Source organism: Solea senegalensis, linkage group LG20 (assembly GCF_019176455.1).
Source record: "Solea senegalensis isolate Sse05_10M linkage group LG20, IFAPA_SoseM_1, whole genome shotgun sequence".
Taxonomy (NCBI): Eukaryota; Metazoa; Chordata; class Actinopteri; order Pleuronectiformes; family Soleidae; genus Solea; species Solea senegalensis.
In genome coordinates, this window is record NC_058039.1 from 11,230,105 (window position 1) to 11,245,270 (window position 15,166).

Here is a 15,166-nt window from a genome sequence, read left to right on the forward strand (position 1 = left end):
TCTTCGTGGAGTCATCTTTAATTTGAGAGGCTGAACAAGAGGCCACAAGAGGCCAGTCTTTCTAAGGTGTTTAGAGTAACAGAGAGTCGCTGCAAGAGATGCTCGGTAGCTGCTTTACCTCTGGCTGGTCGATGGTTCACATTTCTAATAAGTTAAACCTTTCCCTCATGTCAGGCACTACAGTTTCCCACCAGGGCCTAAACAAACTCGCTGATAAAAGACTCGTACGCAGGGAAATTACTGGTGACCCATGACTATAAAGACTACTACGAATTATTGGGTCAGAGGTTTGTATTTGTGTGCATATTTTACACCTTTTTACTTAAACTCCAAATACCACCATGGACCTGAGGCTGGAGCACCAGATTTTCCATTTCCTTTAACGGTTCAGCAGAGTGTTTCAGAAAAGCTTACTCATTAAATAAATTAGTTTTTTTCTGTTTTGTTTTTGCAGAAACAATATTATGACGACACTTGGCTCCCAGTGTTACCTTCAAGAAAGTGTGTCATGCGTGTGTCTTACTTTATTTAGTATATTCTGTCTACATAGGGAAGAAAGAGTTTGGTTGTACTCAAGTCACAGCTCTGAAAGATTGCTCCAAGTTGTTTTGAAATAATTAGACGGATCAACCAAAAGACATAATTGTTACACCTTGTTAGCGATGTTAAATGATTCCGCAGTCATTATTTCTTGATCGTAAAGAGGCAAAAGAAATAAAGTGTTAACATGTAAGCAAACTCAATGCAAGGTTATTAAATATAACCCTGTTGTGTGCACTGGGTAACAGCTCACCTATGCAAGAGGGCTGCGTGCCACTCCAAGTGCCGTCATACTGGCAATATCTCCTCATAGAGCCCACCAGGACAAGAGGAGGGTAGCAAGAGAAGGAGACTGACGACAGGTAGGTGAATCCTCTGTCCTCCCTCCTCCCTTGGGCTGGGGTGCCTGGGTCTCCACAGAACACAGCTGCAATGATTACGGCGGGCGGGAAGAGGAATGTGAGTCTTGTCACAGACAAATCAACGACATGTAATGCTATTGGGCATTCAAGCGCGGGGACACTCACGGAAGCACTGAGGTTTCTCTCCACTCCAGTTCCCATTGCCCTGGCATGTTAACACGGTGGGCAGGGACAGCTGGTAACCTTGGTTACAGGCGTAGCTGATGCTGGAGCCCCAGGTGAAGTCCGTTCCGACGACCTGTCCGTTTGGGATTGTGGGCGGTTGACCGCAAATGATTGCTACAAGGAGACACAGATGCATTTTGAGATCGGGTCAACGGCACCCATTTGCTCTTTTCTTCCATAATATCTCTCGGAACGGTCATTGTGTTGCTATTCACACAACTTTACCTTTACACTGTGGTTTGGTACCATTCCAGGTACGATCCTTGGTGCAGACAAGTGTGGAGGCCCGGTCAGCGTCCATGGTGAAACCAGGAGAACACTGGAAACTGACGGTGTGGTTGTAAGTGAAATCATTCCCTAACCTCACCCCATTAGCTGGCACTCCAGGATCGCCACAGTTGATTACTGTCAAAAAGTAAGAACGTGTCAATTAGACACAAGGACATTGATGAGTTAACGTGTAAGCCATCATGTCGCATGTCACAGTTCTTGGTAAATAAGAAAACCAATGGCACACACAATTGGGGTTAAAGGAAACAAGTAAACACACTATTTTGGAATACACACTGGATGGAGCCTCAGAATTAATGGACTGTTATATGCACTTGACCCAAGCATTTCACCTCACCATCAAAATTTAATGTAAAAAGCATCACAGCTGACACGTCGCCACGGGCAATTAGCACTTAATTTATAGACAACCACTTTTTGATGGTATGTTTATACCACATGCAGTATATGCTAAAAAGACTTTTCAATCACAATCACCCACGGTGTGATTTAATGCTTCACATCTGAAAGACATGCCCTTGCACTTTGATTGTCTACAGCTGAGAGCTTTCAGGATGCAGAGAGACTAAATCTTAGGCAGGTAATCCCGCTAGAGTAGCTCCAAAATGTACCATATTTTTCCTTAATTATTCTTTTATGTCCTGTGGGGGGGGAGAAAAACAGTGTGATTGAGTAACACAAGTCAGAGCTCCACTGTGCGACTCTGCAGCGCCAACATTAAGCTGTTGCTTTCTAAGAAGTAAAATCCGCTTTCCTTGATGAAAGAAAATGTGAATGATTTCTCAAGATTTGACATGACTGGTGTTTCAGCAACAGTCCCAGTCGGCTGAGGAAACTGGGCCTCTCAGAATTGTAGTGTCTTCCCTATTGCCCTGGTTAGAGTGATCTGCCTGCAGCCACAACATCTACTGACCCTGTAACAACACTTATATGGTTTTAGATAATCGAAGGTGAACAACCACAAACCCTAGACCTCACCCTGTGCATAATACTGAGGACACTATAAAAAGGGGGCTATAACATTCGCCTCACAGTAATAAGTTAGAGGCTTTGTTGAATAAACATTTTCTTTTGCTCCTATTCACATGACTGTGATGCTGTGTGTCAACATGTACACCTTTACCTTTATGCATTACTGAGTTCTGAACACCATAATGGTGCTGGAGAAGGTTTTCATCCTCTCTATTCAGGGACAAAAAAAGAGGTTCTTTTGGTGACCTCTATTTGCCGGGGTCTCACGGCTGTGTGCAGCAGCTGTGTGTCTTTTGTGAAATATGATGATAAAGGCCTGTCAGTCAGGCCTGTGCCATTTGAGTGGATCATGCCACAAACCAATATCCTCCTACTGATGCAGAAAGAAAAAAAAAAAACACCACATGAATTGCTAAAAATATCTGCCTTCAAAATAGCGTCTCATGCATTTATAGCCCGACATTACCTGTCTTACATAACTTGGATTTCCTTTTTATTTGACTTTATTGATATGTAACCACTGAATCATACATTTCCATTAAGAAAGGGACCAAAAAGACAAGTACAACGAATAGAAACACTTTTCAGGCCGTTCCTGTTGGAGCTGTTAATTACCTGAGCACTCAGGCATGTTCCCGGTCCAAGTACCGTTCACAGTGCAGTGTCGAGTGAGCAAGCCAGTAGAGTAATAGCCCTCCCTGCAAGTGTAAGTGATGGATCTGGAAAACGTGAGGCCATCGTGGATCAGGATCTGGGCATTCCGGGGAGTTCCTGGGTTTCCACAGGATACAACTAAAAAACAAGGGAAAAAAAAAAAAAAGAAGTCAGTATTCACTGACAGATTGTTTTCCAAATGACCAAAGGTAAAATGTCATGTGTAGTGAAGTGAGGTGGGGAGAACAGTGGCTGGGGTAAGGAGTGCTGGCACTATACTGTTGCAGATTCTACAGAGCCTTTGGAAAGATCAGATCTTTATCCTCCACACATGTCTTCTACTCTAGTAACCTGTTGTCTTGAATAAAGCTGGTTAAACTCATTCTCTCAAGCTATTGAGAGAACGAGTTTATCCAGCTAATATTCTACTATATCTCTCTGTGCATGTAGCCTGGTTTGTTTTCCATTTCTCTCTGTTTTTCATACATCCATAGGAGCTTCATTATATAACTCTGCTTGATGGACAAATACTTTGCTCACAGAATCCCGTCATGTCTGTCCTATCCGCCAGCAATGACTCTGTTCATTACAGTCTCCAGCTTGCCCCGGGGCCCCCAGAGACCTCCGGGCATCGCCTTACCGTAATGACCAGATGTGACCTGGCCCTTGAAGTCTGTGCCAACTGAGAACAGGTGGGCAACCTTGGCTAGAAGGCATACCACACGCCACAGAGGGAGTGAGACTGAGTGAGGCCAAGAAGAGAGGTGGTGGTATGAGAAGAAAGGGTTTTCCATGTGTGTGTGTGTGTAGGGACCACAAGTGAAGCATGGGAGAGAGAGAAGCTTCTAGAAAGAACGCTTTATAATCTATGAGACATTTCTTGCTAACAGTACTGCAAATATATGGACATTTTAACTTGCACAATAAAAACTTGTTTTCTTTTTAATCGACTCGTGAATTACGGGTGATTAACAATTTTGTGAAGGATTTCTCAACTCTGCTGAATTTGTATGTGTGTGGATCTGTTAATGTATATAGGTAAACACATGGTCCGAGTTTATCCGTTCTGTACGTTTCGGAAGAGCTACGTCTTCATTACGAGCAAGAGAGGGGCAAAGAAGGAATAATACAATGTGAGTAATAGATTTGAGGATGGAAGACATCGCCAGATTGACGGTGTGAAAACTTTTTTTTCTGTGTTTGTGTGTCGCTAAGTGATGAGTAAATACCGCTGCTCATGCTGCGAATCCATAACCAATGAGAGGAAAACGGAGGAAAAAGCAAGTGTGTCCTGTGAGTGTCCTGACAGCTGGAAGGATAATAAAAATAAAGCGGGGCCTACTAGTATAGACAGTAAATGACTTAATAATGATCCAAATAAGGCTGATTCAAACACACAAGACTTAAGCGTGATACAAGATTGCCACATGAGAGATCATCTATAAAAAGCCTCTTTCTATTTGATTTTTTGAATGTTGAGTAAAGGACATTCTAAAATGGCCAATGTAGTGCTTCAGTGTAGTAACACACATATCATAACTTGGACGTGTAGGTGTAGCTTCAGTCCTCATTATCATTATGAATCTTGGACCATCCAGGTCAGAGGCGATATGTAATAAGGATGTGTCCAGAATTTCTCCCACTACACACAAGGGAAATCCTCTGGGCCAGATTCTGACTGTTTTATTTTTTTCTCCACAAAAGAGCATCTATCCATACTTCAAGCTCTTCCTTCACATTGCAGATGCCGATTCTAAAGAGGTTGACTCATTGGGTCATTGATCAATTTAGAGCTGCAAATTAGAGAGCTCACCTCACCACAAATGAACCGATACCACAACAATCTGTCTACTGATCTTGTCTATCAGTATTTCCGCTTTCCACTCTCACCTTACACTCTCAACTTGCCCTCAATTAGGTAGAAAATAATTCTCATTGCCTCATATTCCCATAGCTACAATCACATGGCATATTATTCTATCCTTTTTTCCCCCAAATGCAGTACATGAAGGATCTGTTATATGACCATTCAAGCCTCTATGTAAGGGAGAGTGGACAAGTCCTCGTGAAATTCAACTGGCCAGAGTCTTCTTGTGCAAAAACTGTCTTGTGAATCATGGACAATATCATCTTACTTTATAATTAGACCATTCTGGGTTTATGGAATAGCATCACCACCGTCGTCCAGTCTAGTTTTATCAGAACAGACGGACGTATCCCTTACCATGACACTCAGGTTGTGTTCCCAGCCAGGTACCATTGGCTAGACAGGTTCTCTCAGGGGAACCCTTCAATATATAGCCCGGCTCACAGCTGAAGCGGACAACACTGGTCACTGTGAACTCTTCGCCCAGACGGATACCATGCACGGGAACCCCTGGATCACCACACAGTCCGGCAGACTCTCCTGGAAAGCAAAAAGAAAATAATTGATTTCATTCCTGTGGAGATCAGGTACTGATGTAAGAGTGAGTTTTCAAATTAAGTATGTACTTAGAGATGTGACTGCCACCCAAGAGGAATATAATATTGACTAGCTTACCAAATATTAAGTGTATATTAAATATATATATATATATATATATATATTCACAAATATATATATATATGTATATATATTCACATATATATATATATATATATATGTAATTGTTTAAGCCATAGACAATGATCAATACAACTGATCGACCTGACATACACACGTATTCTGCACCTCACACCATAATCCTGTCAAATGCCCTCAATTTAAAACAATCCCACATCGTTTAGTACTGATGGGCACTGCTGTTGCTCCTTATTTCACAAAGAGTTGGTCAATATTACTAAGCCAGGGAAATCTTTATAAAGAGGTTGTGTCATGAATTGTGATATTAAACTGTCGCTGTGGTAGTAGTTTATCGTCAGGCCGCCTATGGTACTGTGTGTGTGCGTTTTCGTATCTGTGAACATTCAGGGGTACTAGGAGTCCTGAAGTGAGTCGCTGTGAGAGAAGATGTACTCTTGTACGTGGGCCGATGTGTTTATCCTGCTCCATAACACTGCTGATGTGTGAAAATCCAGTTCTTCCAGTGTAATATAAGCAGATTAAAGCACTTTTTTTTTATGGGGGACACTCCTTTTGCCCTTGAGGCCTGTGGAGCAGAAAGGCATCAACCTACAGCTGCCACCCAAACTCTTTCTTTGTTGGCCTAGCATTAAGATATAAACCATGTACTGAAAAGCGGTACTACATCTAAATTATTCATGTTTAGAGGCAGAAAGGGAAGAACAAGTTGAGAAGATGGGCTAAAGAGCAGTGCGCACCAAATATTAGCAGCCCCATGCTGTTTGTTAAAACATCCATCCATCCCATCTTCTACCACTTTATCCTAAACTTTCTTAAAAATTGTCAAGTGCTTCACATCTCAAAATGGGGTTTGTCTTCATTATTATTGGTACAAATCACGAGTCAGGCAGTCTGTCTGGGTGTAGCGTTCCATACCAGAGCAGTGCGGGGGTGAGCCGCTCCACTGGCCGTCCAGCTGGCACATTCGCGTTGTGTTGCCAATGATGGCGCGCGGACCCATGCAGCTATACCTAATGACTGAGCCCACTGTCCGACGGTCGCCAGAGATCTGGGTGTACGGCGGCATGGTGGGACGGTCGCACAGCACCACTGTCCAATCAAAGGGGAGAGATGTGAAAAAGAGAACAGGTGAATAAGTTATGCCATATGATTGAGTGATGTCGATTTGCCTGCACATGTGAAAATGTGAATTAAAATCCAGCTTATTAAGAAGTTTTAGAGTTAAAAATGGAGAGCAAGACTTCCTTTTAGAAGTGGGAGTTAAGCCAGTTGGGCTAGACCAGTTATTTAATCTATCACTTAGTGGCTCATGAGTTGAGGTACTCACACAGACACTTTGGCAGGGAGCGATCCCAGGTGCCGTCCCCCTGACAAGAGACGGAGCTGGTACCCAGCAGATAGTAGCCTGGGTTACAGCGATACGACACAGTGGTCTGGAAGCTGTAGCGGTGTGGCCCACTGGACAGTACCTGCCGAACACTGTTCTCTAAGTGTCCTGGGTCTGTGCAGTTCACAACTGAAGGCAGGGAGGGACGTGTTGGTGAGGGGAAATGAGGGAGACAAAGAAGAAGAAAGGCATTTTGTGTAGAAATTGTATGCATTTTGATATAATGATTTGCTATAATTACTTTTTTTAAGGACCCTTTCCCCAGCCATGATATAGATTTAAAGTAAATGCTCATTTTGGAAGTAATTTTCCCTTTGCATTTACTCTGTGTCCACTACTTTTCTCATTTACTACTTCCAAACATCCGGCATCCATCCATCCACTCTAAATGAAGTAGGAGGCAGACTCCGGAAATAAACATTTGCTTCATTAGAGCCAGTCTCCTGCTGGCCGCAGTGTTGCAGAGATGGTGATGGATGGAGAGCTCACGGGAGAAGAGGCACCATGTCAGTTTAGCACCAGATGGAGGGAGTTAGGCAAGACGAGAATGAGGGATGAGTGAGGAGCCAGGGACAGCGAGCGAGGGGAGGTGTGATACAGGGTTACAGAGGAAGAGACCATGATGGTGCAGAATGTATTACAATTTGCGACAGAGTGTCAGGCTGTGACTGCTACCAGCACCAATGTTTCAGAAACAGAGACACAAAACCAAAACCTTACATCATGTCAATAAAGTCGGAGTACAATGATCAACAATTTCTGCAACTTAATGTGTACTATGATGCCAAAACTCTAATGGTCTCTAAAACACTCTCTAACTATGCCCACACAGCCATTATGCCCCCAGTCTGCTATGCCAGTCTTACCCCCCTCCTCGAGTTTGCTTTTGCCATGGCCAGAATGAACCCATTGTATGCTAATGTGCCTAAAAGCTCACTTATTGCACGCTCCCAGACAGGCTAGCACAGCTAAATAACCCCCAAATACCACTTTAATGTATTCCTTTCAGTGGAGTGCTGACCTGTGGTGCCATCATTTACAACTCGCTGCATAATAACACTATAGTGCATGTAAAAGCATTGGACCTGCTTCAGTGTGAGACTTTCCAAGTTTGGAATTCAGCTTTGTACAAATGTGCTTGGGCAGCATAGGCTCAAAAGTGATCCAGCAGTCGCCTGAAACAACTGACCTCCTGGTTCATTTGTGTGTGTGGCAGTGGGAGAGAAAGTGAAATGATGAGAGGAAGACAAAAGAATAAAGTGAAAACGGAAGACGGGCTGAGGTAATCCATCTCTGTTCGACTCAGAAGTGGGGACCCCGGTCACCCTCTCCTCCCCTTGGTCTCCTGCCAAGTAATGGTCCTGTAAAGTGGTGTGTCAGTGAATGTTTTTTTCTGTTCTGTGTCTTTTACTTTTTATTGCTGGAAGACAAATAAACATGCTCAAGTCCTCCAAAGAAGGTGTTATTGTGGCTCTGTTGCTGTAACTCAAATTGGTAGTGATTAGAGCGGGATAGAAAACTGGCTGGGCTGGTGGTACTTTCCTGCTTCCTGCATTATTGATGGACCCTACAGACTCTTGTAGTTAAAATCTAGTCCACAGAAATCATTAACTCTGTCTGACTGACTCCTGCCTTGCCCTCACCTCTTTTCCTGCCTTCTGTATCCATCAATTTCCCACTCTGCCTTTAAAAGAAAAGCCAATGGCTGAGCTTTGCTTCGGCAAAGGTGAGACGGATATAGCAGATGTCAAAGAACTTCAAGTTTTCTACTTGGGGGAAGAAGAACATGACAGAGAGGAAAGCACGAGTCACCAAATATGTCTTGTGTGCTGTAATTAAGGTGATAAATCCGACTGACGACCAGACTTAACTTATGTCAACTTATGTCTTTATAGTGAGGATAAAGCACCGCCGCAAAAGGCACCCACATCCACACATAGAGTCTGCCACACAACGCGTCTCAGAGTCAGCATCTGCATGGAAACGGGGCCAATGCTAATATGATGCAACTACTAAAGCATAGAGATCCAAGGCATATGTCTGAGAGAAAATGTCCCTACTCTTTTTTTTTTTTTCTTTTTTTTTAATAAACGCTGAGGGAGTATTCCTGTGGGACGCTTAACCTCCTCATCCCCGTGTCTGAAAAAAAAGGGTAACATCTCTTCTCTCCTCATTTAAAACAATCTCATAAGTCAATCTGTCATTGGCTCCGTCACTAACTTCTCAGATTCTGGGTCCATCCCTGTGAGCGGCCCCTTCCTGTGCCTGTCACGAAGCCCTCACGTGGAGGTTTTGAGATACATCGCTTGTCACAAAAAAACACTGCCAAAGTCCTTGCTTTGCAAATTCAAAGTAAAGCAGTACTAGTTACTATTCCCCAGAAAGACAGCACACAGGACTCTCAAGAATCCTGTGATAATCGTTAGCCATCTCTGCAACGTGATTAGCAAAGTTAGACTTCTTTACAGACGGCTGAGCCTTAAAGACGGAGAGGAAATGACACCGCGTGTAAATATTATTTCAAATCCTCCACGGGCCATGCGGTTGAGACAGTGTTAATGAAATGATCCAGGTTTTTCTTTGGTTTTCCATTTTAATTTCCCAGAAAGTGACGCCTTTAAACTCTTGCTCCTTCTGCGTATCCCTGCGCTCCATCTCCGCTCTCTGTGATTGGGGTCATTTGTGGTCAAAGAAAGTATGACCTCGTGGAATACAATAGGTAATTTAATACCTGATAATAAATAAAAGGAGGACTACACAAAAAGAGAACTATATGAGGAAATGAGGAAGAATTTTTTTGAGATCGACCAACCTTTTGTATTTGGTGTGCACAAAACTGCTGAGGTGTAAATATACAGTACATATACCAATGTTCTATTTGGGTTTCTGTTTCAGTCCCGTTTATTATGGCTTGTGTTTCCTATTCCCTCTCATGAGTTTTCATGCCCACTCTATCTACACCACCTCCTGATTTTCCCAACCAGTATTTAAACCAGCTGTATCCACCAGCTCCTTTTGAGACTGTCAGCTAATTCTCCAGTGTGTTGCTCCCGGTTCTTCTTACCTGCAAGTAGTAACGTGTTTTTTTTGTACCTGCCTGCTTGTTCATTCATTTGTCTGTATGCCTGGCTTACTTCAATTAAAGTTCATTCACTGAACTTGGTTACCTATGTCTGGTTTTGGGTCCTCCCTGTCTTTGCTGGCTCCATCAGCTGTGACAGAGCGGGCTGTCCCACTAAAGACTCAGCAGACCTTAGTTTTTTTGTTTTGTTTTTTTTTCTTCTTGTGTGCGGAGGAACTTAATGAGGTGACTCGCCATATGCATGGTCTTCAAATCGTCTGCCAGTACGCCTCTAGCAGAAAGCAGAAAAATGCAGCTCTGGCATTGGCAGAGACTCTTGTGTCGTCTAAGCCTGAGATGATGAAGAGTCTTGCCATCGCTGATTTTGTGGCCTCTGCAACCGCAATACTCATTTCCTCCTGTTATGGTACATCAAGTTTGCCTGCATCCCAGTTGGCTAGCAATTGCTAACATAAACGATTTTGAATAAACTGTTTTCTCTCTCTCTCTCTCTCTCCAGGCACATAGACTATGTTCAGATTACCAGGCTAAAGTGACTCATATCCAATGTTTCTGTCAGTGTGAACGCAGAAATCTGATCGCTAGTTCCAACTTTCAATGCCGACGCACCATTTTTTAACAATGTGGCTGGTAATGGTATGGTATGTGATATCGGGCCTTTATCAAAGTCTATTTATCTGCATGCAGAAACGCATGACACATGCATTCAGCGATGTACTCGCCACTTACTTTTACACCTGGGAAGGGAGTTGCTCCACTGCCCGTTTGCCTGACAGGCAGATTTCACAGCGCCCTGCAGAACGTATCCCGTATTGCAGACGAACCTCACGGCGTCATTTAAGTTGAACTGGTTTCCTTGAGTCAGACCGAAGGTGGGGTTGCCAGGATGTCCACACGTAATGGCTGGAAAGGTCAAAGGAGAAAAAAATGACAATGAAATTGTAGTGAAATTGTCTGAATTTGTCCCACAGCAGCTACATTTTAATATTTTCACCCTTGACCGCTCTTAAAATAATCTACTTGTAAACAGTTTACAGTTTAATGTCGCTCAAGTAGAGATCTATGGTGATCTTACTACGGATTTTGAAATTCTAGCCAACACACTTCACCCAGAGCTTAAATAATTGAATTATCTCCGGATACTCACGGACACAGACAGGAGTGTTTCCTGACCAGCGGTGATCCTGTTCACAGATCCGCACTGACACACCGATGAGACGAAATCCCGGGTTACACTGGTACACAACGCTGCCTCGATAGTTGTAGTTCTCCCCAATTATCTGTCCATTCACGATAGGCTCTGGGGTGCCACAGTGGCCAGCTACGGATGAATGGGTAAAGAAACAGTCAAGGTCACATATCAGTCTTTTCAACTTTTAAAGTGCACAACTTTTAACTTTGTTTTTCCAGCTGCAGATCTCACCGAGACACTGGACCTGTGTTCCACTCCAAAGCCCATTTGACATACACTCTCGTACCCGAGAGCCCACCAAGGTATAACCTGTGTTGCAGGAGAAAATGGCAGTGGCTCCATACACAGTCAGTGTTCCAATCTTGTTGCCATTTGGTGGGGTCCCAAGGTCCCCACAGGAGATGACTGATATGGAAAAAAACAACATAATATTGCAATGCCATATGGTCAAAAGTAAAATCAATATTCATTTGTCTTGTTTGGGATATGTTTTCCTTAGTCTACATTCACTTTGTTTTGGTTGGAAGGTTTTGTGCCTGTTTTGTAATGATGTTTTCTTAATATCACAGTGGAAATAACATTGATTTGAATGCAATTATATTCCAAGTCTTACAAATTTATTTTCCTGGCCTTGGATTTTTCTGTTCTTTTTCTGCAGATGAAGCAGTCGAGTTAAATAACATCAGGAAATGTAAGACTGTAAGATGTGCAGTTTTCACTTACTTCCACAGACCGGGCGTGGATCTGGGTAGTTCCAGGTGCTGTTGGCTTGGCAGCGAATGATCCTTTGACCCCTGTAGTAATATCCTGGGTCACATATGAGCATCATAATAGCATCGTATTGGTTTTGAGTTCCGTAGATCAGTCGCCATCTCCCGTGCTCCACAGCAGAGTGGCCGATGTCAGGACAAGTCACAGCTGGAGGTCAAACCAACATAATTCATTCCAATGCATCGTTTGTAATTTCTCTCAGTTCATACACTAACAAAAGACCTAGTTTGATGACGTCGGGAAGTGGCGCAGATCATGAAGCAAACAGTTATTACTCCTTAGTAGCAAATGCACACAATTAAACGAGAAAAAAAACACAATTCACTGGTTAACTCGTAGGACTGAAAATGTTATTCCTTACTCTGATTTTTAATTTTGCCCCTACATTTTATAGCAGAGACAGTAAAGTGGAAAATAAAAGGTGACCAAAAACAAAACCGTTTGCTACTTTAAGGAGAAAAATTATGGTTCCACTACTTAACAATTTCATTTTTGTATATTAACAAAAACGTAAATTTAGTGCATAAAAAAAAAGAAAAAAAAAAGAGCAATACTCACGAATACATCTGGGTGGGGCCTCGATGGGGCTCCACCTCCCCGATTCTTGACAGACCATTGAGGTTGTGATCGGCCCAGCAAGTCGAAAACCGGGGTTACACTGATAGTTGACCCTTGCTCCTAGAGAAAAGTCTTGGCCAGCAATGCTCCCGTTGACCGGAGGCACTGGCATTCCACAGGACATCACTGCACGGAGCAAAAGACGTGCATCAGGAAAAGGAAGGCAGTGTGGAGCCAGCACTGATGTGGAGCAAATATTAGCTTAGGCAGCCATCTGCCCAGTAGTAAACAATCAAGTCTCCAGAGACCACATGCATTTCAAGTGGAGATTACACCTTGTGCAGACTTGACCAAACATTAAACAGGGTTGGCTCAGTTTTCATTTTCATCTGATACAAATAGTAAAGCTGGAACCTAGATTCTGAAAGTCGATGTTTACTTATTTAGACTTCAAATTATTATTCTTTTAATGAAAAAAATGGAAATCACTGAACATGGGGCATCACCACAGGCTTCAAAATCACTAATGGTGGTAAATATGGGAAACGTACAGTTTTAAAATGACACATTTTTTGTAGTTCCAAGGTTGTTTCTATACCATTTCTATACCACAAGTGAAGAAATTATCATGAAGATCATATGATAAGAGACACAAGACAATGCAGCCTTTTAGATTTCTGTATTCACACTATTCTCGTCAACCCCCCGCCATCCCATCATCTCCCACAACCTGCTGCCACGATGGGTCCTCACCTTGGCAAAGTGGCACAGGAGCGTTCCACTGGTAGATGCCCTGTGCAGACCGGGTGCATGAGGCACTGCTCTGGCCAATGAGGCGAAAGCCCTGGTCACAGCCGAAACGCAGGGTGCTGCCCAGCTTAGTGCCGGTCAGACTGTGCACTGTGCCATTTACCGGGTTACTCGGAGGGCTGCAGTAAGCCGCTGTGTCAAAAATAAATAAATAAATAAAGATACAAATATGCATAGCAAAAGTGAGAGCAACAAGCTGGGAAAAAAATACAAATGATGCAAGATGATGCAAGTTGTTGTAGAGGAGGTGAAGGATTAATGTGTCTCCACTGTCAGCGGTACAATGCAATCTCTTAAAGGGGAAAAACTGCAGGCGAGAGACGCGGAAAATTGATAAAAGCAAAGTTATGTTCTGCAAAGTGAAACAGGAGTTTGTCAGCAGCGGCAGAGGAGGATCATAAAAGTGATGGATACATAATAACAGGAGCGAAGTATCTGTTTTTGTTTGCTGGCTAAATTGGTGGCTGCAATAACTGTTCATCATTTGAAACAGTGTCGGCAACAGGTCCGGGGGTTCGTGAAAAATTGAAGACTCTCAGGCCTAAATTGCATTTTTTGCAGATCTTACAATAACATGGCATTGGCACGCACCTGCCGGAGAAGGATCGTTTTGATGAAAAAGACTGTGGTTACATTGAAAATGCACATTATACTTTACACTTACATTACATTTCCATAAATATGTGAATTCTGAATCATATGAGGCAGTGAGAAAGCACACACATTTAGGTTAGTGGGCGCGTGTGAGACGTTGCTGCCTCATAAATTGCTGTCGTTAGAAAGAGAATTTAAGGATTTTCAAGTGAGCTGACAGACCATAATATTGTGGCACTGAAGGGGTATTCGCTAAAACAGGCTTCGTGTGAAATTTGACATTGAGATCCACAAAGGAATATGTTGGGTTTGTTCAGGCATTTGTGAAATGTAGCATTCAAGTGTGAAAAGGTTGTCATCTCAGTCATGTCATCAAAGGATGAGTGTCCTCCTCAACGGCTACATGGAGAAGGAATGGAACAAACCCAATATATGAATCAAATGATAACACAGTGACAGAGCGATGCTCCTCGACAAGGCCACCTGTCAGTCACTGTGACTGGCGGCTCTTGACTCAGCCTCAAGAGCAGTTCTACTATCGTTTGCCCCTTTCCTGTGTTCCTTTCTCTGTCTCTCTTCATCTGCCTGAAACCGTATCCAGCTTGTCTCACTGAAATCAGCCCTACAGCTCTGAGTTATCAGATTCAACACTGCATTGGATTAGATTATATAGTAGAAGAAGAAGAAAAAGGAAGGAGGAAGAGGCTGGTTAAAAGAGACAAAGGACGAGAAGCATAAGCATAAATAGTGGGGGAAATAGTGGCAGATTGTAGCCGCGGATGGAGAAAAAGTCTAGAGAACTGAGGAGGAGAAGTCTGCAAGTTTGGAGACGGAAGAGTGGCCCGTGGAGAAAAAAAAGACGGATTGATGAAGATCACAGACGAATGCAATGAATCTTCCCGCGCCATCTGTTTCTCCTTCCCCTTCCGTTCAGAAGGCAACTGCGCACTGACCAAGGCAACTTGTGGGTTCTCAGCCATCACTTTGTCCGTCTGTCACTTCACCTACGATGGCAAAATCCATCATGTTTATGAAAAGAAAACAGTAAAAGACAAAAAAAAAGAAAGAAAAGAAGGCAGCGGGAATGACAAAACATCTGGGGCAGTGGACGTAGCGTTCTACTGCAAGGACGGGAGAGACGATTAGTCAGTCTGGCTGAGTG

At 43.2% G+C, this 15,166-nt stretch overlaps 1 protein-coding gene across 1 annotated transcript in view; it reads right to left on the bottom strand.

Annotated features, from left to right (window-relative positions):
* csmd2 (CUB and Sushi multiple domains 2) overlaps window positions 1-15,166 on the bottom strand; it is a 222,569-nt gene that overhangs the window by 12,684 nt on the left and 194,719 nt on the right. The window contains exons 50-62 of the mRNA XM_044052677.1: window positions 13,354-13,542; window positions 12,601-12,786; window positions 11,995-12,189; window positions 11,503-11,676; window positions 11,227-11,400; window positions 10,809-10,982; window positions 6,938-7,126; window positions 6,526-6,699; window positions 5,269-5,451; window positions 3,006-3,182; window positions 1,353-1,532; window positions 1,068-1,241; window positions 794-967 (exon numbers count right to left, since the gene is read on the bottom strand). Of these exons, the coding sequence (XP_043908612.1) occupies window positions 794-967; window positions 1,068-1,241; window positions 1,353-1,532; window positions 3,006-3,182; window positions 5,269-5,451; window positions 6,526-6,699; window positions 6,938-7,126; window positions 10,809-10,982; window positions 11,227-11,400; window positions 11,503-11,676; window positions 11,995-12,189; window positions 12,601-12,786; window positions 13,354-13,542 (2,343 nt within the window). The remainder of the gene's footprint in view (window positions 1-793; window positions 968-1,067; window positions 1,242-1,352; window positions 1,533-3,005; window positions 3,183-5,268; window positions 5,452-6,525; window positions 6,700-6,937; window positions 7,127-10,808; window positions 10,983-11,226; window positions 11,401-11,502; window positions 11,677-11,994; window positions 12,190-12,600; window positions 12,787-13,353; window positions 13,543-15,166) is intronic.